Source organism: Orbicella franksi, chromosome 14 (assembly GCF_964199315.1).
Source record: "Orbicella franksi chromosome 14, jaOrbFran1.1, whole genome shotgun sequence".
Classification (NCBI taxonomy): domain Eukaryota; kingdom Metazoa; phylum Cnidaria; class Anthozoa; order Scleractinia; family Merulinidae; genus Orbicella; species Orbicella franksi.
This window is the reverse complement of record NC_138158.1, coordinates 12,057,933-12,081,720: the sequence shown is the minus strand read 5'-3', so window position 1 is coordinate 12,081,720 and position 23,788 is coordinate 12,057,933. Positions and strand designations below refer to the sequence as shown.

Below are 23,788 nucleotides of genomic sequence, written 5' to 3'. Positions count from 1 at the left end.
CATACTGTCCGCAGCAAAATGGAGTTGCTGAGCGGATGAATCGCACAATTATGGAGGGAGCAAGATCGATGCTCTACCAAGCTAAGTTACCATTGGACTTCTGGGCTGAAGCCTGCAGTACAGCAGTTTACCTTCACAGCCGAAGCCCCACAACAGCATTGAAGAATGAAACCCCATTTGAGCGTTTGTTTGGTAGGAGACCAGACATTTCTCATCTGAGAGTCTTTGGCTGTGTGAGTTACGTGCATGTTCCAGATGGTCAGCGGAGAAAGCTAGATGCTAAAGCTCGTAAATCAATTTTCGTTGGATATCCTCCTGGTGTCAAAGGGTACAAACTTTATGATTTAGAGAAGAAGAAGTTTGTTGTGAGCTGAGATGTTCAATTCTTTGAACAGAACTTTGATCATTTTGATGAGATCAAACCGAAGGATGCAGTCCAAGCAGACATGAGAAGCATATTCCCGGACGCAGACCAAGAAAGTGAAAGAGTTACCCAGCATTCCGTACCTGAAGAACCTGCAGTTCCAGAAAATGTTGAGCCTGCAGTTCCAGAAAATGTTGAGCCTGCAGTTCCACAGATAGTTAAACCAGTGGGAGTACCAAATGAAGAAGCACCAGTGCGAAGAACATATGAAGATGTTTTCATGGAAGAAGTTCGAAACCTCCCACCAGTAAGAGAGCGAAGAATGCCAAGCAAATTCTGTGATGAAGATTGCCTACTAGTTGATTCAGAGATTGATGAGCCGAAGACAGTTCAAGAAGCATTGAATGGTGAACAGTGTGTCCAATGGAGAGAAGCTATGGAATCAGAGTACTCTTCTTTATTAAAGAATGATACATGGGATCTAGTACCTCCACCTGAAGGAAAGAACATTGTGGGATCTCGCTGGATCCTGAAAGTCAAGCGTGACGAAGATGGTGGTGTAGACCGTTTCAAAGCTAGACTTGTTGCACAAGGATATTCTCAAGTGAAAGGCGTCGACTATGACGAAGTGTTCTCACCAGTGGCCAGATACACTTCAGTGAGATCGTTGCTTGCGTTAGCTAATGCACATGATTTGGAAATACATCAAATGGATGTAAAAACTGCCTTTCTGAATGGCTCATTGGACTGTGACATTTACATGTCTCAACCGGAAGGATTTGTTGATCCTGACAGACCAAACCATGTTTGCAAGCTGAAAAAGAGCATTTATGGACTTAAACAGTCAGCTCGTTGTTGGAACACTACTCTTGATGAGTATATGAAATCTGTTGGCTATCGCAAGAGCAATGCTGATGGATGCATTTATGTGAAATCAGTGAAAGAGGCTGATGGTCACATCAGTTTTGTGATCATGGGTGTGTATGTTGATGACATCATTCCAATCTCAAATAACCCTGCATTGCTGAAAGCGGAGAAAGCTGCACTGTGTGAAAGGTTTGAGATGACTGATCTTGGTGAGATCCACTATCTCCTTGGTATGTCAATCAACCGTGACAGAGAGTCCAGAACATTGACAGTAAGTCAACCCAACTACCTGGACAAAGTCCTCAAGAAATGTGGAATGGAAAACTGCAAACCTGTTTCTACTCCACCTGAGCCTGGTAGAAAGTTTCAGCAGTTATCACCAAGTGATGAGCCTTTTGATGTTCAGACCTACCAACAAGCAATTGGATGTCTGACTTACATATCAACAGCGACAAGACCAGATATTGCTGCTGCAGTTAGTGTCCTATCCCAGTATATGTCAAAGCCAAGTAAGGATCACTGGATGGGCGTGAAACGTGTTCTAAGATACCTCAAAGGAACTTTGAAGTATGGTCTAAAATTTACTGCTCAAGAAGAGAAACCAGAATTATTTGGTTACAGTGATGCAGATTGGGCAGGAGATGTTGACACTCGCAGGTCAGCATCAGGCTATGTGTTTCAGATAGGAAGTGGAACTGTCAGCTGGTCAAGCAGGAAACAACAGACAGTTGCCAAGTCCTCAACTGAAGCTGAATATGTTGCTTTAAGTTCAGCTACACAAGAAGCTGTATGGCTACGCTGTCTAATGAAAGATCTTGGGAGACAGATGGATGCTCCAACTACTATCTATGAAGACAATCAGGGTGCCATTGAACTGGCAAAGAATGCCAAATTCCATAACAGAACAAAGCACATTGACATTTGTCATCATTTTGTTCGTGAAAGAGTTCTTTCTAATGAGATCAGAGTGATTTATTGTCCTTCGGAGGACATGACAGCGGACATCATGACGAAGGGACTCCCGAAATGTACCTTCGAAAAACTCAGAAACTTGTTAGGCGTGCGTGACTTGTGAATGTGATTATCTAGCATCAAGTTTTTATTTTTATTTTGTTATTGTAACAGCATATTATCAAGTGGGAGTGTTGAAATATTTATGATAATGTATGCGTTACAATGGAAGCTGATTGGTTGATTCTCTTTAATGCACGCTTCAAGTTCCCGCCATGTTGTTGTTGTTGTTTGACTAGGTTTTTGATCCTACATGACGATGTACATGAGTAGTGTGTTCAGTTTAGATTAAAAAGTCCTGGATAGTTGTGGCTCGGTTGGTTTATTTTAACAGTATTGTTTTACACGGACGTGCGTAATGGAGCAAGAGTGTTCATTGGCAACTTGTTTGATGAGGTCTCCCCAGAGTGTGAGGGGAATAGTGCCAGAGTTGTCCGTGATGGTGCAGCGTTCCAGCATAGGAACGGGAAAGTCGTTTTTCATGATGACATCGCGAATGGAATCGGTATTAAGTGTGAGGATTCCTTTGACTGTAGCCAACCGATTTTCGTGTAACAGGCACACGTTGTCAATGGTGGTTAGGACTGGTTGGTCTCTGTGGGTGCGGTGTCATCGTAGTGGAATGTTATGTCATCGTTGTCGACGGGTTCAATGCGAGATTTTTTTCCGAGAATAAGATGTCGTTCGGAGGGGTCGAGAAGACTGGGCTTTTCTGTGATGTTAGGAAGACTGATTGGTTGTCTGGAGTCTTGGAAGCCTGCGATGAGGCTTTGCTTGTTAGTATCGTAACAGACAGCTCGTCGTTTGCGGGTGTCACTAACTTGCAATGAAAACTTAAAGTAGTTTGTGGATCCTGATCTGCTCTGCATCGTCTGAGTTACGTTATGCACGTAGCCCTTGAGGCGCAGTTGATTCATGGTTTGTGATTGTTTATAGGTGAAGGCGAGTTGAGTGAGGAGTACAGCACAAAGACTGTTTTGAAATGTTTTATTGTGCTATGCGAAAGAACGTTTTATTGAGTATGGATGGATCGAAATTCACCAATCAGGTGGCCAAATAAGATGTTTTTGCAAGTGACCAATGGGAATAGGGAAATAATAACCAGTGGGATCGCTGTGATGTAAATTAGATTAGGTTTGGTGTAAACATGGTGCATTTTATCACGTTCTTGGATGTGATAGTACAAAGTTTGATGTGGAGATCAGGAAATGTGGTTGGTGGAATCTAATTTGAATACGTGAAGGGGTGTGGAGATAGGCATGGTTTTCGTGACGTTTGCGATGATAATGACGTTGTAAGAAGAAAGTAAATTATGGAATGGAAAATAAGAGAAAAGAAAATGGAATCAATGATTAGGACTAAGTGGTGGGAAGAGCAGAATAGAATACCGTTTTCGTTGAAAGGGTTTGGAAGGAAAACTGGCGAGAAGCATAGTATAGTGTCATGTTACATGGGTTTTGGAAGAAAAGCAAAAGTGTTATGTTACATGGGTTTTGGAAGAAAAACAAGTGTCATGTTACATGGGTTCTAGAAGAAAAGCAAAAGTGTTATGTTACATGGGTTTTGGAAGAAAAACAAGTGTCATGTTACATGGGTTCTAGAAGAAAAACAAAAGTGTCATGTTACATGGGTTTTAGAAGGAAAACCAAAGTGTCATGTTACATGGGTTTTAGAAGAAAAACAAGTGTCATGTTACATGGGTTTTAGAAGAAAAACAAAAGTGTCATGTTACATGGGTTTTAGAAGAAAAACAAAAGTTTCATGTTACATGGGTTTTAGAAGAAAAACAAGTGTCATGTTACATGGGTTTTAGAAGAAAAACAAAAGTGTCATGTTACATGGGTTTTAGAAGAAAAACAAAAGTGTCATGTTACATGGGTTTTGGAAAACAAAAGTTTATGTTACATGGGCTTTCATAAGAGTAGAGCACATCGGGTGTGATTGGCTGTGGTTAGTTTTGAACTTTGTTCGTGTTTATGGAGTACGTGATAAAATTTAAGTTATTTATTTGTAATAAAATCTTAATAATTCCGCTGAATGATTACTGGTTTTTATTTAGCAGTGGTGATTGGCTAGTTTTCATTTGAGTTGTGTTTTCCTTGTTCTTATTGGCGAATTTCGATCTGCACATTGTTTATAAAGGGTTGCATCGTGAGAAAAAGTTAAGTCAGAGCATTCATCAGTTAAGCAGTGTGATATCAAGGAAGATAATATAAGTAGGACATGAACAATCAGGTGCGGTTGAAAGGGTACGTACATAATGTCAGACGTGCGAAGAGCGGAACAGGATCGTTTCGTTGCTTCAATTTTTCGTTGCAAGTGAGCGAAAGTTGTAAACGGCAAGTAGTCTGCTATGATCCTAGTAAGGAAAAGCTTCTTAAGGGGTACCAGGATTCGAGAGACCCTGTGAAGTTGCTTAACTTCAGTAAAAGGAGGAGTGGTGAAAGTGTCTTAGAAGAGGATATTATTCTTTCAAAGAGGTCTCGCATCGAGTCTGTGAGCAACAACGATATTGTCTTTGAATATGATGAGGGTACTTCTCAGGAAGCTGAGCGAACATATAAAACTATGGGAACAATTGAGTCGTTGAGAGAAAGCGAGATGATTTCAGTGAAGGGATGTTTGAGTCTCCGTGCAGATCGTGTTCGCGAGGTCGTTATGAAAAAATGGCTCCGTTGTTACTATGCTGGACCGGTGCGCCATAAGAGACGATAGTGGAACTATACGCCTGACACTGTGGGGAGACATCATCCAGGAAGTCAGGAATGATAGCTGCTATAGTTTTGAAAATGTCCTTGTAAAGTTCTACGATTTTCAGAGATACCTTACGACAACTCATAGTACTAGGATCATGCCAACAGAAGAAAAGTTCCTACATATAAGCGAACAATTGTTCGATAGTCTGTTTGATGTCGGAAGAATTTTGGTTGAGAAGATAAGTTTCGCACAACAGTTAAAGAAATGGCTGTCGTGTTATGAATGCGGAAAGCACTTAAGCGATGCTACGTCGATGCCAGAGAGAATCATCAAATGCGATAAGTGTAAAACAGTCCAACCGGTGTCTTCTTGCATTATGAAGGCTTCTGCTCGGATTGCAATACGGGGCAGCGACCATGAACTTATTTGGCTCAAGGCCTTCACCCCAGTTCTTGAGGAAATGTTGAATCAAACAGCACCTGATGTCACACTTCAGTCTTCGGAAGAAGAGATCTACGAGCAACTGTTTGAACAGCGAAATTTAATAGTTGAGTATGATAAAAGTTCAATGGTGATAAAGAACATTTATTTTGAGTCGCTGTGATTTTTAAGGGAACATTGTACACTTCGATGATATCGTTTATGTAGTAGTAGTATTGATCCGCAGGCTGACTTTTTATAGGTCAGTTGACAACTGAAAATGAAATAAATTGTTTCGATCTGTGCATTGTTTATAAAAAGCTGAATAGTCCGTGAGAAAAAGTCAAGTTAAAGTATTTATGTCATTAGTTAGCTTTGTGATAATAAGTAGTACATGGATACTAAGGTGCGGTTGAAAGGTTGTTACATAATTGCTTCAATTTCTCTTTGCAAGTGAGCGAAAGTTTTAAACGGCGAATAGTACGCTATGATCCTAGTTAGGAAAAACTTCTTAAGGGGTATCAGGACTCGAGAGAATCTGTCAAGTTGTTCTACTTCAGTAAAAGAACGTGTGGTGAAACTGTCTTAGAAATTGTGAAGAATCAACGATATTTTCTTCGAATGTTACGATAGTACTTCTCAGAAAGCTGAGCGAACATTTACAGTTATCGAGTCGTTGAGAGAAGGTGAGATGATTTCATTGAAGGGATGTCTTCGTGTACATTGTGTTCACCTTCGTTGATGGTTTTGTTGTTGCTACAATCTTCGGAAGAATAGATTTACGAATAATTTTTTGGCTAGCTAAATTTTAATATTGAGTATGAGAAAAGTTCGATTATTGTTATGAAGTTGAAGTTATACTGTGGTGTTTTGCAGTAGTAGAATTCGCAGGCCCTGCGGTTTATAGGTTAGTTGACAACTGATAGTATTATAAATTGTGTCAACGATGTATAATAAAGTTGCAATGATATACAAATATTATATTGTGGTTGGGTTATTGTCAATATGTTTGTTTTATTAAAAGAATGTTACGAGAGAGTTTATTTGTTGTGGTGGCTTTCTTAGATAAGAGATGAACAAATCTCTGTAGCATAATGGGAGTTGAAGGCCTCGAAGTCATAATTTTGTCCAGGAATCTGCGGGTTATGTGTAAGATTTCAAATTACTATGAGCATTACGTGAGTAGTGAAAAGGTAAAATAAATTAACAGGTACTAATTTTTGAGGGTATATATAATGTAACATTATCCCGAAATTTAACATTGAAAAATTGAAATTGAAATTGAAATTGAAAAGCCCCAGCCAACTACCAACAGAGAAAATGGTAGGAGTGAGGACCAATGTGAATACTACATTAGAGCGCTACACGGGTCTGTAATATCTGAGATATTCGCGCTAGTTAGATTATCCGATCAATTTGAAAACATCTAACAATAATAACACTAACAGCTACGCTTCTTTAACAACCACACACTACGAGTAACAATTTAGGTGGATATGTTTTCAGGAGAGAGGATGTTAATAACTGCTTCACAACATTGGGATGGACACCAGTAAGTTGAAGGGCGAGTCCTAAGAGACCAAGATCACTGATATTTGACTGAGACAATTAACGATGATTTTATTGTTTAATAACAAGATTTGTATAGAGAGAAAAGTTGCTAGATGGTTAGAATTTTGTCAATTTTTTGGTGTTTTCCATTTAACTAAAAATCTCGAAATTTCCGAAATGGAGACAATTGGTACGAAAATTTCCTAGAAAAGATGCCAGAAAATCCGAAATTGTTAAATTTGCGAAAAGCAATTCATTTAACTGAAAATTCCAGGATGAAAAATAAATGGAACGAGAATTTCCAGGAAAGAATTTTTGAAAGTTGGGTATATGTCTGGAGGTACTACTCCTCTTTTTCTGAAATTCTATTCAGCGCTGGTGTTTTTGGCTGCTGTAAGAGAGAGTTCGGATATCAACGCAAAGATGACGGCGACACGTAATGGAAAATGGCATACGTAAATTAGTTTTTACGACTGAGGTCCAGATTCTCTCATGTCAGCATGTAGACCGACTAGGACTGACTAAGATGGGTTTTTACCCCATGCCCAGGGGTAGAAAAGGAGCTTAGTCAGGAGTTTTTAATAGTAAATGGTTTGAACTCAGGAGTATTAGTAGTTCGCATAGTGTAATCGTCCGGATGGAGGTAGTTCTGAGAAGAATTGTTGTTGGTGACTGACGTTTCTACAACCTCAGCGGAAGTCAGAGTCAAGTGAACAGTGTTTGTCAATCGATGTTGTTATAACTGGTCTGTTGAACGTGATTGGTCAGTTTAGTCAGGCTGGCTTAGCTGAAAGATTGTCATCAGTTATTGGTCGGTTTCGATCTGTCTATTGTTAGTCAAGTTTGTCAGTTTTTGGTCCGGAACGGAAACGAAACCGACAAACGGATTTCTAACAGATTGACTTAATTTGACTAGTATAGACGGATGACAAAGTTTACACGAGTGTTAGCCAATACTATCATGACTAAATTGACGTTCAACGGACCACAACATTAAGAATCGCAATTCTTGATGTTGATCAAATTGAGCGCGGCCGCTGGGGACGAGAATGCATCGACTGACACCTGGCTCGTCCTCAGTCGTCTTTATATAGCACACAGTTTCAGTTTTCAGTTTCACACGGCAGCGCGCGCTGTATCTCTCCTGTATGAAGACGACTGGGGACGAGTCAGGACTGACACTACTACATGTTTGACTCTGAAGATGATTTTCGCTCAGGTTGTCGAAACGTCAACAATTCTTTTTTAGAACTGCCCCCAACCGGACAATTACACTCTACGCCCTTTAGTTGGTAAAGTCACGTGACATGATTTACGCACAAAGACGTCGTCTGGCTTAAAGTTGAAGCGACATAGTGGGACGTTTGGCTAATTTTGGGATGTGAAAGGGAAAATAGAAAATGGCATTGGTTGTTAAAAACTTGTAGAAAAGGTAAGTTTAAATGACTGAATGAATGATTGAAGGCGAATGATTTTATTCGCCATCTTTTGATATGACTGTGTGACCTATTTCAATTTAAGGTGCATCGAGCTAAGCTGTGCATGAGAAGAAGTTGAGAAAGAGGTTTATCGAGAATTTGCTTTTATCTTGTTACGATATGTACTGATCATATAGTACAGTCGGCTCTGCTGAGGAAAACGAAACTTCATTTATTTTAGTTGCTGTAACTTTAAGGAATGAAATATTATCGTTATCAGCAGGATCATGATCATATTCATTGGAAGTTAGTGAAGACGATGCAAACGTCCGATGTATCAATAGAACTAGGGATCTCATTTATTAGAGTTGTAATTATATTGAGCTTATACTAAGATTCAACTTTTGATATCATTTCGTTTAAAAAAATTCGTAGGAGCTGATTCAAAGCTACCATAAATTTTGACTTCCTCTTTGCACACCTACAACTCATGCTAGTGCAATGATAATCAAAGAATTATGAGGGACAGTGCTGACAATGTTGACCTCTTTGAAGAAGGTAAGCACTACAAGACTGATTAATGTTAAGAGGAAATATAATGTTGGAGTAACTGCAGAATATCCTGGCACTCGATGACCACTTCATTTACATGTTTGCTAATTATGACAGAGTATGATGAATATTTATGCATCTGATGGCGTGACAAGGACTGATGATGATGATGATGATGAATACAATTGACGATAGCTCTGCTCAATTACATGACAGTACATGTATGTAATGTTTGTTGAAATGGATTTGGTTTTTTTAGATTCAAAAGAATTTTGTGAAGTGTTGACATCGAATCATGAGTTGGTTTCAGTGGACTTTATCAAATGAAGCTACCTGTGACTGTGTCTTGCATGCATTGCTGTGTTCATAAATTCCATGTTGGTGGTGAATACAAAGGAAATGAGACTCACTTGATGATTACAGAGGGAAGTAATACTTATCATAGAAAATAAAGATAACATTTCGTTTATTTAGCAATTTTTGGACATAAGCACTTAGATCATTTCTGAGGGATTAGGAATATAATGTTTTATCTAAGATTTTGTTCATACATGTCACTTGAAAAAGAAATAGCCTATATTAAATTCACATTAGGTTTTTGATATGTTTTTAAAACTCAACATTTTAATTTAAGTTGGGCAGTCTTTATCCATCCAATGGATTGTGATCTTCAATTGTGTCCAGGGAATATATTATTTACTTATTTCAACAAAAACATGTTTTGTAGTATCAAAAACTTGCTATATATATATGTTTTGGTTTACTTTATACTGTATGTACACCTGTACATATTATCTTTAAGTTAATTAACACAACTTTGATTTGGCAATAACATGTAGTGATGATCACTGTTGGAAGCTGAAAAAAAAAAAGAAAACAAAAAGACATAGATTAAATGCTGTATAGGTGTGTGCAATTTTTTTATATTGGCTCTGCAGTGAGTAAATTTTAAAGAGATTTTATGGACTATTAGTACTTGGGTTTCAAATTTAATTGCTGTGTACAGTGATTTCCTTGAAAGACATTGACATCTTAAAGTAAATCTTAAGTTGGAAAGCAATTAAGACATTGCAATTCTTGGATCAGTGAGATTTGAAGGGAGTTGTGATATGGTAAAAATTTCTCTCAAAAAGGGTGTAGTCTTTTAGTTTCATTTGTTGTAATTAAAGCAATATTTATCTAACCACTATCTAAATGATGTTTCCATTTAGGGGTTGAAAATAATTGTTGTAGTTGTGGTTCAGTTACCATCATGAAAATTTGAAAAGAAAAATTTGCTTTCCATGCTCACTGTATGAACAGAACAAGAATGTTTAAATAGTCTTGAACAATCTGTCTATGCAGTGAGCAGTATATAAGGATATTTCAATGTCCAATTTATTGTTGTCAATATTAAATATCTTGAATGCTTGCATAGAAATAATGACAATATACAGTGTATACCATTGGGGAATACAAGCTTAGCTGACTTTGAACAGAAAAGAAATAAGAAAGGAAATTAAAAGTACTTGATTTCTACAAAATCTGTACTTTACTGTGAAATTTTCAATTATTGAAAAAGAAGCTGAGACAACATTGTGGTTGGATAATAACTGGTACATGTGCATTTACATTGAATGATTTATGTTTAAACTTATGCTGAATGGTTAAAGATTTTTGATGAAGAAGGGATTTTTTTTCAAGTGAAGGGCAGGAAAAAAGTTTGAAATCCAGTTGTCCAGTGGGCTAGTACATTTCAGTTTTTAATTGGCTTCAGCATAATATCAGTTGCCCATTAGGATGCGTTGGTGAAAAGAAACTAGAATGATTGTATTTTTCGTTACCATGTGGAATCTACTACAAACTTAGTTTCTTAGTAATGCCAGATTTCTATTGTACACAACATCCAATTTGGTGGCCAGTATGAGAATCAGAGGACGAACGCAGGCAAAGTATGCTTGGATTTGAAATTAATCCATACTTTCAACTTATTGTTTTGCTTATCTTGCAGTCTTGAATTTTGTAATTATTTTTTGATTGGAAATTATCACTCACATGACTGCTGTCAAAGGCTATAATATTACTTGCCTAGAGATCACCAAACTTCCATTCTCATTTGCTTAAGAGCAATATTTAGTGGCAATTGGACTTGAGGTTTTTCCTACTCTGTCATGTTGAAGAAGCCAAAAATTATATTACTTGATAAAGATGAAATGCTCATTTCTCATTGCCAGAATTTAAAGTGTGTCAAAGACTCAGATGTTTTCTTTGTTTTACACTCATTACAAATCATTACAAATGAACATTTCCTCTTTAGCATTTATGGTATTCAGTCAGTTGAAAATTCAGTATAATTTTTTGTTATTTTAAAATGTTTTTTTTTTTATTGGAATTGAATTGCAGCAGATGTTGGTAGTTAACATAGTAGGCCAAACTAAAAACTTTGATACTAGTTAAAATATCAACTATTTTGTAGATTTTTCTGGTGATTTGTCATTTGTAATGTATAAAAAAAGAGAAGAATCTTTAAGGATCTATTAAATAATTTACCTGTATGTTCATTTAAGGTCTTGTATATTTTTATCCAGTAAATTCCTAACATAGAAACAAGTTTTGTTGAGTCAAAGATAATATTGTGTTTATATGTTGACTAGAAATGCATGGTAAAATTTGATTTTACATTGCAGTGAATTGTTGGGAACTTTTGTTGTATTTATATAAATTTATACTTAAAGGTGATTTCCAGTTTGAGTCTGCATACTCTTTAGAGTTTGTTTATGTGATTTGTTTTGTTTCATATATGACGTCACAAATGTGAAGATTTTGTTACTACTTACATGAAATAAATTCAAAGTTTCACCCCAACCACCATTATGTTTTGTTCTTTCTGATATCAGTTGATGAAATAATTTTGCAGCTGTAAAAATCAATGAAGCAGTTTAAAAAAGAATTTGAAAGGCCTAAAAGATAAGGTATATGGTTTGTAACGAATAACATTGATTTGTATTCCATTGAGTGAGAATTTTTATGTTTATAAACATTAGGGAGCTCAACCTCATTTCCAGGGTCTCTCATCTTACCACCCCCTGGAGTGAGCAAGAAGAGACCCTAGTTGAGTCTGGTCACATGTCACTTTGACAATTGAGAACATCAGGGAAGAGTCCTCTATAATCAGCAATTTGTCACGTTGAGCTTTGTCAAATTCAAAGTATCGAGCTGCGACTGCAGTTACCTGCGGTGTTTAACAGTACTTAGTCTTCAGGCTGAAATTTCGAATAACATCTATTCCAATGTTTATCTTAAGGTTAATGAAGTCTGTCTCAAGGCAATTTAACACGGTCACGATGTTCAGTGTTGCTGTCTTACCCACCAGATTTATGGAAAGTCAGTCATATTTCAACTGAGGATGTTGAGCAGATGCAATTTCATTATGTAGTAATTGATGTTTCTCCTTTGAATGCACTCGATCAAAATTGATGCAAAAAACATAAGAATGTCTCTAGGAAAATGGATAGCTTTCTCAAAGTAAAACTATGGCAGTCTTTGAAGGAAAGCTGGATGAAGATAAATATGATATTTGTGCAATGTACTGTGCTTGCAAACAGTTATAATCAAATAGTTGGGCCTGCAGGGTCACAATTCACTATATAAAGGGCTCGACACTAACAGTAGCCAACTAGCCACAGACTAGTGGAAATTTAGTTTTGGCTAGTAGGTTTCTGATTTCCACTAGCCACTTTAAATTTGGCTAGTAAACAAAATGAAATTGGCCGAACTAGTAACTTTGTCTTCCTCAAGGAAGACAGACACTAACACTTTTCAGAAACAAGGTCAGAATTTCATCGTGGACGTATCATGTTTACTTTTTGCTGTGAATTTGACAAACAAGACAGCGTTTTCTCAAAGCATACATCGATGTTCTTTTCTTGTTACAAAATTAGTAGCACAAAACATGAGCATCCTGATAAAATCACGCCCAAAATCGCGCAGAACTGTAAAGGGATAACATTTCATTAAACATAACAACACACATGTATCCTTAAGGTGATAAGGTGTCTCGATACTGACAAAACTTACCACTGCAGATAATAATTAGATGAGAAAAATTTATTTCCTTCGACATTTATTAGCAGTCAAATTTCGATAATGCTACTTTTGGAACAGTTTGAATTCTACAGCTCCTGTCTGTGACGGGGCTGAAAAAGTCTCGACAGTTTTTACAATGAGGTCTCAATATTTTTACAAGGTAGTCACAAAGAAAAACAGAATCCTGAAAATCGAAGTGACTTTGGCTTTCTGTGGTGAATTAAAAGGCCTTAAAACTCTATAATTATTTAATCGCCATTCGTAAGACTTGCACTTCATTCTGAGCCAAAGATGAGTTAAAGATCTTCCATACACAGCCTCGGCTGCTGTGTGCAATTCTCCATTTGTCTTCTTGAGGAGATTTTTACAAATTTTGATGTAACATCTATCACTGAGCTACATAAACTTCAGCAACTTGAATTTCTACTATCAGATGATGGATAAGTTTTCCTCAGCATTTGTAGAATATTACTGCTGGACATTGCTGCAGAATATCATATCGTTCCAGGTTTACTTTGGTGACAACACATCTTGCACTCCTGTACGCTAAGTATAGACAAAATTCCTCCTAGGCTGTTCATCCCTTCAATAATTTAATTGTCATCTCCCAGATTCTGAGAGACACATGACCAGACCCAACCAGGGTCTCTGTTCGTTGGCTTCAGGGGGTGGTAAGATGAGAGATTTTGAGAATGAGGTTGTGGGGAGCTGAGACCCTGCAGTATGGACTGGAAATCATCTTTAACAATATTATTTGTTGAAGTTGAATAATTTTTTTGGGATAATTTTCAGAGGTGAACATCAAAGATTACAGAATGATAGACTACCACATAAAAACACAGACCCAATTGTTTGTTTGCATGTACACATATGAAGTTGTATACAGTAGTTTTAATACTAAGCTTACATGTCCATCGATTGTGAATCAATTTACTCATCAAGTTCAGCAGTAAAACAAACGAGCAAAACACTACGCAAAATAAATTCATCTGATATCTTTGTTTTATCATTGTTGATTTCATTCACTGTTGTCATTATTGGTTAAAAATGAGTAGCTTTAGTTTGAAGAAAAATAAATTTTGGTCAATCGATCTTACCTGCTGGCGATCAACGTAGCCATTGTGCTTACAATTTTTAAATATCTTGAATGTGAGTTCTTGGAAAGATTCACTCTTTCAAATATCTTGGACTTGGAGTGATGTCTCTCGAATACAGTGAAAATTAAAATTTTGTTCATGTTTACTTACTGAGATGACCATGTGTATTTCCTGAGATTGTAAAGGTGGCAAGCTTAGTAATCAGGTTCAAAAATGTTATATTCACCACCCAGTGCGGTGAATATAGTATCATAAGCCAAGGTTTTTGACCAATCATTTTGTCCAATTGTTATATTCACCTCTGGAAATTTTATAATAAGTTAAACTCCTTTATTTTAAACTCTCAGGGGAAATGACAAAGGGTTGGCTTGAAGGGTTGATCCAAGGGAAATTGTTTTGAATGCAAAATAATGGGGGATTTGAAATACATGTAAGTGAGTTCTAATTAACAGGGTTCAACTGTACTTATAAAAGTTATGGTTTGCATGAACAGTAATCGTTGGACTCTTTAATTTACCTCATCTGTTTCAGCACTGTCAGCAATCTGGTATATAAAAACGAATAATAATTGCATTAATGTTTGTTTGGAAGTGTTTGGTGGTGCAATATTGATGAAAGGAAAATCCTATTTCAGTTACAATCTTAATTTTTAGGACTGGAATACTTCATATAGAAGTAATTTAAGAAGCTTGCATATATTTATTAATGGAAACATGATAAAAATTGTAATTGCTAAGCCAAAAAGAATAAGACTGTGGTAAAGAAAAATTAGCGGCTGTTTTGTAATTTGTTACATTACATCGCATATGGATTCCTTGAATTTTATTATTGCACATGAATGTGCAAAACAAATAAATAAGTAAATAGTCAGTAATTAGGTACAAAATGTAGGAGTAGAATGTGGAGGTGGTAGTTATTGGGACTTGATAAATGAGAATTTTTTATACATGTAGTTGTAAAAAGACTGTTAATGAATTGAAAGGTGGATTAAGTCATAGCCAATAACAGCATCTCATAAAAGCGTAGCAAAAGGTAGTGTTTAAAGTATAGTTAGTGAAGAAAAATCAAATGAATTGATGGATTTACCTGTTGCCAGTGTAACATTTGTTCTTTAAGATCGTGGTAAATTTGTCTGCTCACCTATATAATGGATACAAGATTCTGCATTTATTTATTTATAGCTACTAAAAAAGAGTAAATATTGTCAAATGCACTATGTTTTATGGTAGTACTGAATGCCTTATTGTTGAGTTCATAGTAAAAAGGAAGTCACTGGGAAATGGAAATAATATTTTAAATAGCAGAACACTAGGATAAGAATATATTTTCAGAACTTATACTACAAAAAGTTTATGTTGAACTTACATAAGGCTTTATTTTTGTTTTAAAATTAAATATTGCAGGGCTACAAATAATTTCCCGGCTGGCGCTGGTCAAATTGTCTGGTCAAACCTACAGTGTATTTTACGTTGGACATATCCCATTTTTGGTTGGACAAACGTCAATTACATCTTATTACTATAAAAGTGCCTCCTCTTCCTTCATATGATGTTTAAATATGAAACAAGTAAATTTTCAAAGCATTTATTGTACTTGAGCAATGATCTCAACGCAAGAAAAGTGGAACTTCTGGTACAGCAAAATCAGTATCACATCTGTGCTAAAAGTTGCAACAATAGCCGGAAATTTTATGACTATTATGAATCATTTATTAAAAGTTCTTGGACTGGTAGTTAAGTATTCGCCTTTTCCCCCTCCTTTTTAACAAATGCCAATAATATTGAACCTTAAATATTTAAAACTTGACTGCTCTAAATTTTTTCCTTACCAGCGTAAATGACTGGACAAATTGTCTGGCCATCTAAGGATTTGACCAGATAAAATCTATTTTTAACTGGACATTGTCCGTTTACCGGCCGTTATTTGAAGCCCTGGCTTGTATTAAAGATGAGTAAACATCCCATCTGATGTTAGCCTGTGAACAAGTTTCATAGTAAGGTGTATGGGTAGGATTGAAATAATGGACTGTTGAGCATTTTCTTAGGAGGAAGAATCCATAGGGAACTTGTAGATATAATAGTTTTAATGTAGCTGATCCATGGTAAGAAAATCTGGTATGACAATTTAATTAGTTATATTGTGAGCATTTTTCACAGTTCAGTGTGATGTGTTGCAAACTGCTGAACTTCTATAATTTTTCAACATAGCAACAAGCCTTTTGTGGCTGGAGTCAAATTAGTAATAAATTATATTAAGGTTTACTGAATTGTTGTTTATCTAAATTATGAGTAGTTTTTGTCTGTTTTCAATTTTGGTATGCAAGAAAGAATTAAGTTAAAACATATAGTCACAGAAGATTACTTAAAGGAGAAGGTCACTACAAAGAATGGATATTTTTTGTCAATGCTAATAATTTGTCTCCAAAGAGGCCCAAAATTCAACATTGTTACCAACATTTCAGGCTGTATTTTTGTGATGTCATTTTGTGTAAGATATTTTGTCCAAATGGCTTGCAACAAGCCTTTGAATATTTTGCTGACCCTGTAAAGGATGCAAAGTCAGTTGCAAGGTTTTTTCTTTCCATCAATGTGAGTTGGATGGAATGACGTCACATAAACACGGCCTGGCTGCCAAGTACACTTTCAAAGTAGGGGTCTCTGAAGTTGCCTCATTTGAGATAAATTTGTTCAGGATAGCAGGTACTTCAGTGGCTGAAACTTCGTGAGTGGAAAAGTTGAATGTTTACTTGCTATGGGGGAAGACAAAAAAGTAACCTTTTTGGAGCAACCTCCTTTTTTGAGTTCTCATCATACTGATGAACTTGTAACATTATAGTGTCATGTCATCAGGGCTACTACATACTGTTAGACAATTTATTTGTTGGAAAATTTCTTAGCTGTTTGAATGGATGACTATTTTTTGAATGGATAACTTCAGCTATTTGAACAGATCACTATTTTTTTTTGAGCAGGTAGCCTTAGCCATTTGAATTTGAATGGTTAACCTCAGTTTTTTGAACAAATGAATATTTTTTTTGAATGGATAACTTCATCTGTTTGAATGGGTGAAGAGTTTTTTTCAAATGGATAGCAGCAGCCATTTGAACAGCTGGAAAGTTTTCTGAATGAATGACCCAATCTGTTCAAATGGCATCCTATTGATCATGAATGGATGACAAATGGATGGCAAATGGCAAGCAAATGGTTTTTAGATGTTTGAACGGATACCTATTAGTGTACATTTTTGCGTGAGAGGTTGCATATGGTGCAGATAACAGACTTCAAATTTTGTTTCTGTCACCATTATGCTTCAGTCAACATCCAACAAGTCACATGTAGGTAGTCAATTCCATCTTTTGTCTCTTCTTTTTTTTACTCATGGCATTTTGTGCCTTGTACAGAAAGCTATATTGTGTTTTTACAAACTTGTTAATTTTTTGTTTGGTTTTGTGTCTGTTAGGTTAAGTTAAATTATAATGTTGTATTAGGATGTTTACATTTTAATGTCAACTACATGTACATGTATATTTCATTTTAGCATCAGCTAAACTGATGGGAAATAGCTTTTATGTAACGACTGATGTACCTACTTTTTTGCATTTATTGGTGACTTGTGCAAGTGTTTGAGCATCTGATGGTGGAATCTAAAAAATTAAAATGTTTTTAGTTTTCAGTCAACCAAATTTATATATATATATTTTTGTTCTGACTGCTTCAAAATCACAAGTAATCTGAAATTGTGTTTTAATCAACTGTAGGGGCATGTTACCTGTGTTGTTGTGATCCGAGGGCATGGATCCATCATGTGTATTACTCCTCTTACACTCAGTAAATGATTTTGCAGCCATGTAATGTATATTGGTAGTTCCAGTAATTGGTGATGTTCATGGTGAGATTTCCTAAAAGACAAGTCCTGTCATTATTTGTATGCAAAGAATAAACAATATATCAATGCGTTAAGATTTATTTTGTACTTACTATGCAAGTGTTGAGGGTCTTAATGTAAAATATTAAATTTACTGAAATTTTGTTGTTTATTTGTTAGAATAACAGTAAAAATGTTAGTAGTTATACCAATGAAGTATTAGAAATGACACTTGTACTTATGTTGTGATAAAGCATTTGCAGCATGAAGGCAGTCTAAAAAAATAGGTTTGAATACATTTGTTATTTTGGGGCCTTGTAACAGCTGTAGTTAAAATTATTATGCTGAAAGTCATAAAATTAACATAAAAAGCCAGTAATAAACGTTTTTGTTAAACTTTATGAAAATAAGTGTACTTATGGTGTTGGCGTTGATGACTAGATGAATTAATGTTATAGGGTCGTTGTCTGTGATCTAGGAAAAGTTCATGAATAAAACATTTAAAACATGGGGTAAATCTGTAGCTATCATATGCTAATAATGCATAATTTTCACCTAAGATGGTGTCAGCTATCTTAAGCGATTACCTAGGCTTGACATTTTGGGTGGTCGCTTATGGGAAGTTCAACTGTGTTAAAAGTTATCTGTTATGTAATGTACATCAACCAAGGAGAACTATAATTTCTGTTAACCCTGGACATTTTTTTGTAATAATTATAAAGTACTTACATCTGGCATGTCGTCTAGAATGATTGTGATCTATAAAGAAAAAAGTTTAATGTATAGATGTAACGAAGGCTAAAAGTGAAGCTTTTGGGCTGGGTTGTTTAAAGTCTGATTAAGCTAACCCAAGCTAAGCAGGAATTTTGATTTGAATTTAGTATCTTTGCAGTGAGATTTTCTGTTTATAGTCTTTGGCCTTCTGTTTTGAGTTTGAATAATCTCAAAATACACGAAATATAAGAAGTGATTAGAAAAATCTTTGTATACAAGATAAATTTACACTTCAGTTAACTTTTAATCCTGGGTTAGTGTTAATTGGCTTCCAAACAACCCGCCCTGATGTTAACTTGACATGAACCCACAATTCATTTGAAAACCAACAGTTGGTCAGTGGTCATCTTAAAAAACTGTGACCTCAATGAGCTCTAAACTTGAGTGCGTGATATGGTCACGTGATACTGGTCAGCAAATACCTTGTTTCACCAGGTGTCAGTTGACTATAACATGGGTGTCTAATATCAAAGAGGGACACGATAAAACTAAGGCTGCATGTGTCTGTCAACCTTTTAGCTGGAGTATGGTTGCCAGCTTGTGTGATTCAGCTGTCACTTCCACCACCATCATGCATACGTGCCCATGAACTGCTAGCCATCATGATAACCTTGAGAAAATCATTTCATGGGTTTCCTTTTCTTTCCTACATGAATATGGTGGCCCTCTCAGGTTGGTGGAGCTTGATAACTGGCCTTTCACAGGATGTCTACACAACCATCTGGCTAAAAGCTTGTTAGTGCATGTATATGTTACCTTATACAATGTTATAAAGAGCTATTTACTTAGAGAATAAATAGTTATTCGAATCACATACATGGAATTTGTAGGACAGAACTATGACTTGAACGACTCAGCTGCAAATCTGTAAAAGAAGAAGATAGTCTGAGTGTTTGGTATTAGAATAGTGAAAAATCTAATGGGTAATTACTTGTAAAATATGCTACAGTGTACAATAGTTCCAAACAATATTTAATTGAATTCTTGAAATGAGATTTAGAGGCATTATCAGTTCACCTTGTATGGCTATTGATTTCACTTATTTCTGAAAATTCATTTATATTAGCCTACTTTTTGACATTTTCGTTGAATGGTGCGAAGTTTCTGGAATAGCATGTTATATAGAAATATTGAAGACAATTATAACAGCAATGCTTACTCTCTTGATGTGGAACAGCTCTGTTTGAATCCAACAGTGAGTCTATGAAAGCAAGATATTAGTGCTGGATGTTAAAACCAATATAAGATTGGGTAAATGTGAAGAACAGGTCCTGAAAAGACAGGTCAACTGTCGGCTGAGAGTTGACCGGCAGTTGATTTTGGGAGCTCTTCTTCATAATAATTACTAAACATTTCCTTGTGAAAAATGTATTATTTACACATTTATTGTTTTTAAATTAACATTTTCCTGAAGTCTCAAAGAGTTAGTTGTTGTAATGTTATAATTATTTTTGTTATATCTCCCAACTCAAATACATTTTCCATTGGAGGACAACGTGTCACGTGCCATGGGTCAAAACTCACTAACTCCATAGGGTGAACAAAACTCTCTAATTCCCTAAGAAAACAATAACTTGAACTTTTCACTCACACGTGATCAGGTCATGCACCTTGAAATGGCGGCAAATTTGTGTGCCAGTCGGCCTGATGTCAAAAAGCCATTGAAGTAGGACAACGTTTCTCATTAGAGAAGGCATTCATTATTCAAGAAAAGGAATTTATAATAGCAAAAACATATCAGATTAACAGTGGAGAAAGTTTGAACATTTTATATCTTCAAGCTTTTAATTTGCGCCAAAAATGGGTGGCTCGTGTTCACCAATTCGCTCTTTGATCGCTGTCACCAGGTAGGAAAATGGTTGTGTCATTTACAACAAAATATGCTGTTTCTCGTCAAATTAAATCAAACCCAGAATTCTCGAGTGAAGCATTATAGAATCTAAGGCTAAGCAGCTTAATTATTGTCTTTATTTTTTGTTAGCTGCGAAGAAAAAGACTGTTATCGTGTTGTTTTGGTAGCGGGATAGCTCGGACCATCGTTTGTACTGCAAGCACAGCCACTGTAGGCGTCAAGCAAACCATTTTTCACAGTTTTTTTTCTATTTTTGGGTTGGGAGGTATAACTAAACACTTAATGATTGGCCCCTCGGGAAACAGTGAGTTTTGTTTTCTCTCGACCCTCAATGTTTCTCTTGGGGCCAGTCATTAAGTGCTTATTAATGTGATACACTAATAATACAATTATGTAAGGGGATATATCATTATAAAAGTTACATTGTACTACTACAGCAGAAATTGTAAAATTATAGTTGTATTAAAATTGCTAACTGCTTAATCATGTAGTTTGTATCATTACTTTTCAAAGGTGTCACTGTGCTACATGTCTTTCAAGCAAAAAGATGGTTATTAGTGTAGGAAAGTTCAGTGCCTGAAGGTTCTTGTTGCAAGCTATGTACTACTATGTTTAGCTATTGATTAGATGGTCCATGCAAAAAAAATTTCAGTTTATTAACGTCACAGTTAAGGTCACAGTTTTAGGCTCCTTGTTATAAGTTACGTTACAAAGGACTGCTTACAGAAATTGACGATTCTTGGTACATGTACTTGCTCACTGTTGTCTGACTCTGTAAGAATGAAATATAAAGTTTGTAGAAACCAGTATTCTCCTTTTATCTTTGAGGCATTTTACTGAAGTACCAGTATATGTGTCTTAAATTTAATTCTCAGGTAGGGAACTTGTGTACTCAGGGGTTATTTTATTATCATCCAAAATCTTTTGAATGGATGTTCTACTGTAGTTAAAGTCAATACAAGTTCTTTGATTCATTGATTGAAATAAATATACTCCTTAACAAACACTTAGGCAACTAGACCAGAAAGTTGTAGTCTTAATGTTTGTCAATATTATTCTTGAACTACACTATTTTTTTGAATGTCCTATTTATTTCAAGCACTTTTGTGTGTATCCCCATTCAGAGATTTAAGTAGAAAATTATTCTTGATGTTTTGAAGATACACAAACAATAATAATTTTTAATAATTATTTAATCTGTTATAACAGATGATATTTACTGTTAATAAATAATTTCCATGGAATTTTATTTGTGAGTTGTTTTTGATCTTGAGGCTATGTTTTTTTTAGTAGTCTGTTCACAGATGTTGTTCTTTTTCTACCAATTTTTTTTTTCATCATTAAGGTACATGTAACATAGAGCTCTAGGCTTGATTTCTGCCACTTTTTTGAGTGCAATCTGTATTCCTCCCCAAGAAGAAATGGAGGGAAGCCATTTGTCTTGACACACATGTAACTATGGACAGCAAGGAGTGCTGGGGCCATGGAGCGGTAGCCAAGATTTCTTTTGGTTATTATAGAATGACTAAACAATGCGTGTTTTACGCATGAAATCTGTGACAAACAAAAAAAATTAAGGAATAAAATGAATTTTTATCATTTACAAACTACACTGTAGTTTGTAAAAGACATATGCTTTGTCTGTGTCAGAAACAAAGTGTGTGTCTTTGTTGATATATTCCTTCACTAAAAAATGAAATTTAAGCGACATTTGGTAAACAACTGTTTTGAAAAACATATTGCGTGACAAAGTTCTTTACTTTTCCACTAAGACTGCATTTATACATGTAGAATAATTTGATATGCTGTTTTAATTATACATAACTTAAAACTTCAACTTAAAATTTCAATTCTGTCTAGCCTCACCAGAGACTAGTGTCACCTTTTTAACACATCTATTTAACTGAGTGTTTTGTATCTTGAGCTTGATGTTGAAGTGCTACTGAAACGAAATTTTTGTACTCTCTTTTATTAGCCCAATCTAGAGTTTCAAACATGCTTAAAATAATGGTGAACTTCATTTCTGTCAAATCCTAACGGAAAGTGCTTTTTTTAGCTCCCGAAATCGACTTTTTAGAGCAAAACTGTGTCCAGTCTCTGGAACCGAGTTTAAGGACCTTGTAACATGACAGGTTGTATCCACGCAGGAAGTGCTATAGGTTCTCTCTTGTTTTCACTAGATTTATTCAAGTTTATTCTTCATATTGTCAATACCTACTAGTTTTCTACCTTGTAATTTCTGTCTAGCCTTGACAGGAAATACATATCATGAATGTTGGAGGGCGCCAAAGAGTGTAGATTCACCAAAATGAATGCTATGGATTTGAACAGCTCAGTATACTTTTCAAACATCTTGAGTACTTGATTGGAGACTTCAAAGACGAGTGTGGCAACTTTTATATCATGTCCTGAAGCCTAAACACGATATATCGCCATCTGGTTTCAGCCTGGTTCTGAAATTTGGATTCTCATGTTTATCTAAGGTCTATTAACAAGGTTTGAGTATATCCTTGGCAACTTTACTGCATTAAGCAGTAAGCGCATCAGCCATCCGCACAATCATGAAGTTATTAACGGCCCACAAGCTTTGAGTCGAGTACTTCTTTGCACAGAGAGAGCATCTTTTTATGATACTTATAAGTGAGAGTTGTTGTGGTAGACAAAGAGTATCTTTTTTTTTTTTTTTTTTTTTACTCCGATACTACAATGTACATTATTTATTTACATCAGGTGTTACTTACATTAGGAAAACGAATAACATAAAATAATTAATTAATTCTGACAGCACACATTAGCTACAATTAAATTAAACAGGATAAAGAGCAAGAAACAGAAATAAAAAGAGAAAGAAAAAAACAATAAAAGGAAAGGAAAACTTAAAATTACAAAATAAGCAAAAAAGCAAACAAACAACTCGTAGCGCGGGGAAGGGGGAGGAGGAACGATTTCTAATCTTGATTTAATACAATTAAAAGTAACTTAGTCTATAAAGTTTGTGACGAGCATTGTTACGTTACGAGTACTTTTTCGGTGTTAATTTACAAATTTTCAACTTTGTATTTATAGTTGATTCTAGCAATAAATTCGGGTAGTACAAGCGAACTGTTGTTTAGTTTACTTATATACACATAGAAATTCATAAAAAGGAGGGTGTAATTGAATTTTCTCACTAGCTCCATATATGTTGGATGTTTAAAGGTGGCGAAAAGCGTTTCTTTTGTATCTGGCTTAAAGTTTGAACCATTCTGAGTGTTAA

At 35.6% G+C, this 23,788-nt stretch overlaps 2 protein-coding genes and 2 long non-coding RNA genes across 4 annotated transcripts in view; 2 read left to right on the top strand and 2 right to left on the bottom strand.

Moving 5' to 3' along the window:
- The window catches only part of LOC145467730 (uncharacterized), a 256,990-nt gene that overhangs the window by 97,866 nt on the left and 135,336 nt on the right, over positions 1–23,788 (bottom strand). The window lies entirely within an intron of this gene.
- Positions 4,908–5,543, top strand: LOC145467233 (uncharacterized; the record flags this gene model as incomplete). Its single annotated transcript, XM_081450785.1, has 1 exon — positions 4,908–5,543. A coding segment is annotated over one exon (636 nt), but the record flags the coding sequence as incomplete, so codon positions are not given.
- Positions 8,222–9,626, top strand: LOC145467770 (uncharacterized). Its single transcript, XR_014042111.1, has 3 exons — positions 8,222–8,342; positions 8,764–8,886; positions 9,140–9,626. It is a non-coding gene; the product is annotated as an uncharacterized LOC145467770 (long non-coding RNA).
- LOC145467750 (uncharacterized) lies at positions 9,646–17,886 on the bottom strand. The gene is made up of 5 exons (XR_014042101.1): positions 17,811–17,886; positions 17,632–17,685; positions 15,129–15,182; positions 14,560–14,586; positions 9,646–9,738 (listed from the first exon to the last, which is right to left on the bottom strand). It is a non-coding gene; the product is annotated as an uncharacterized LOC145467750 (long non-coding RNA).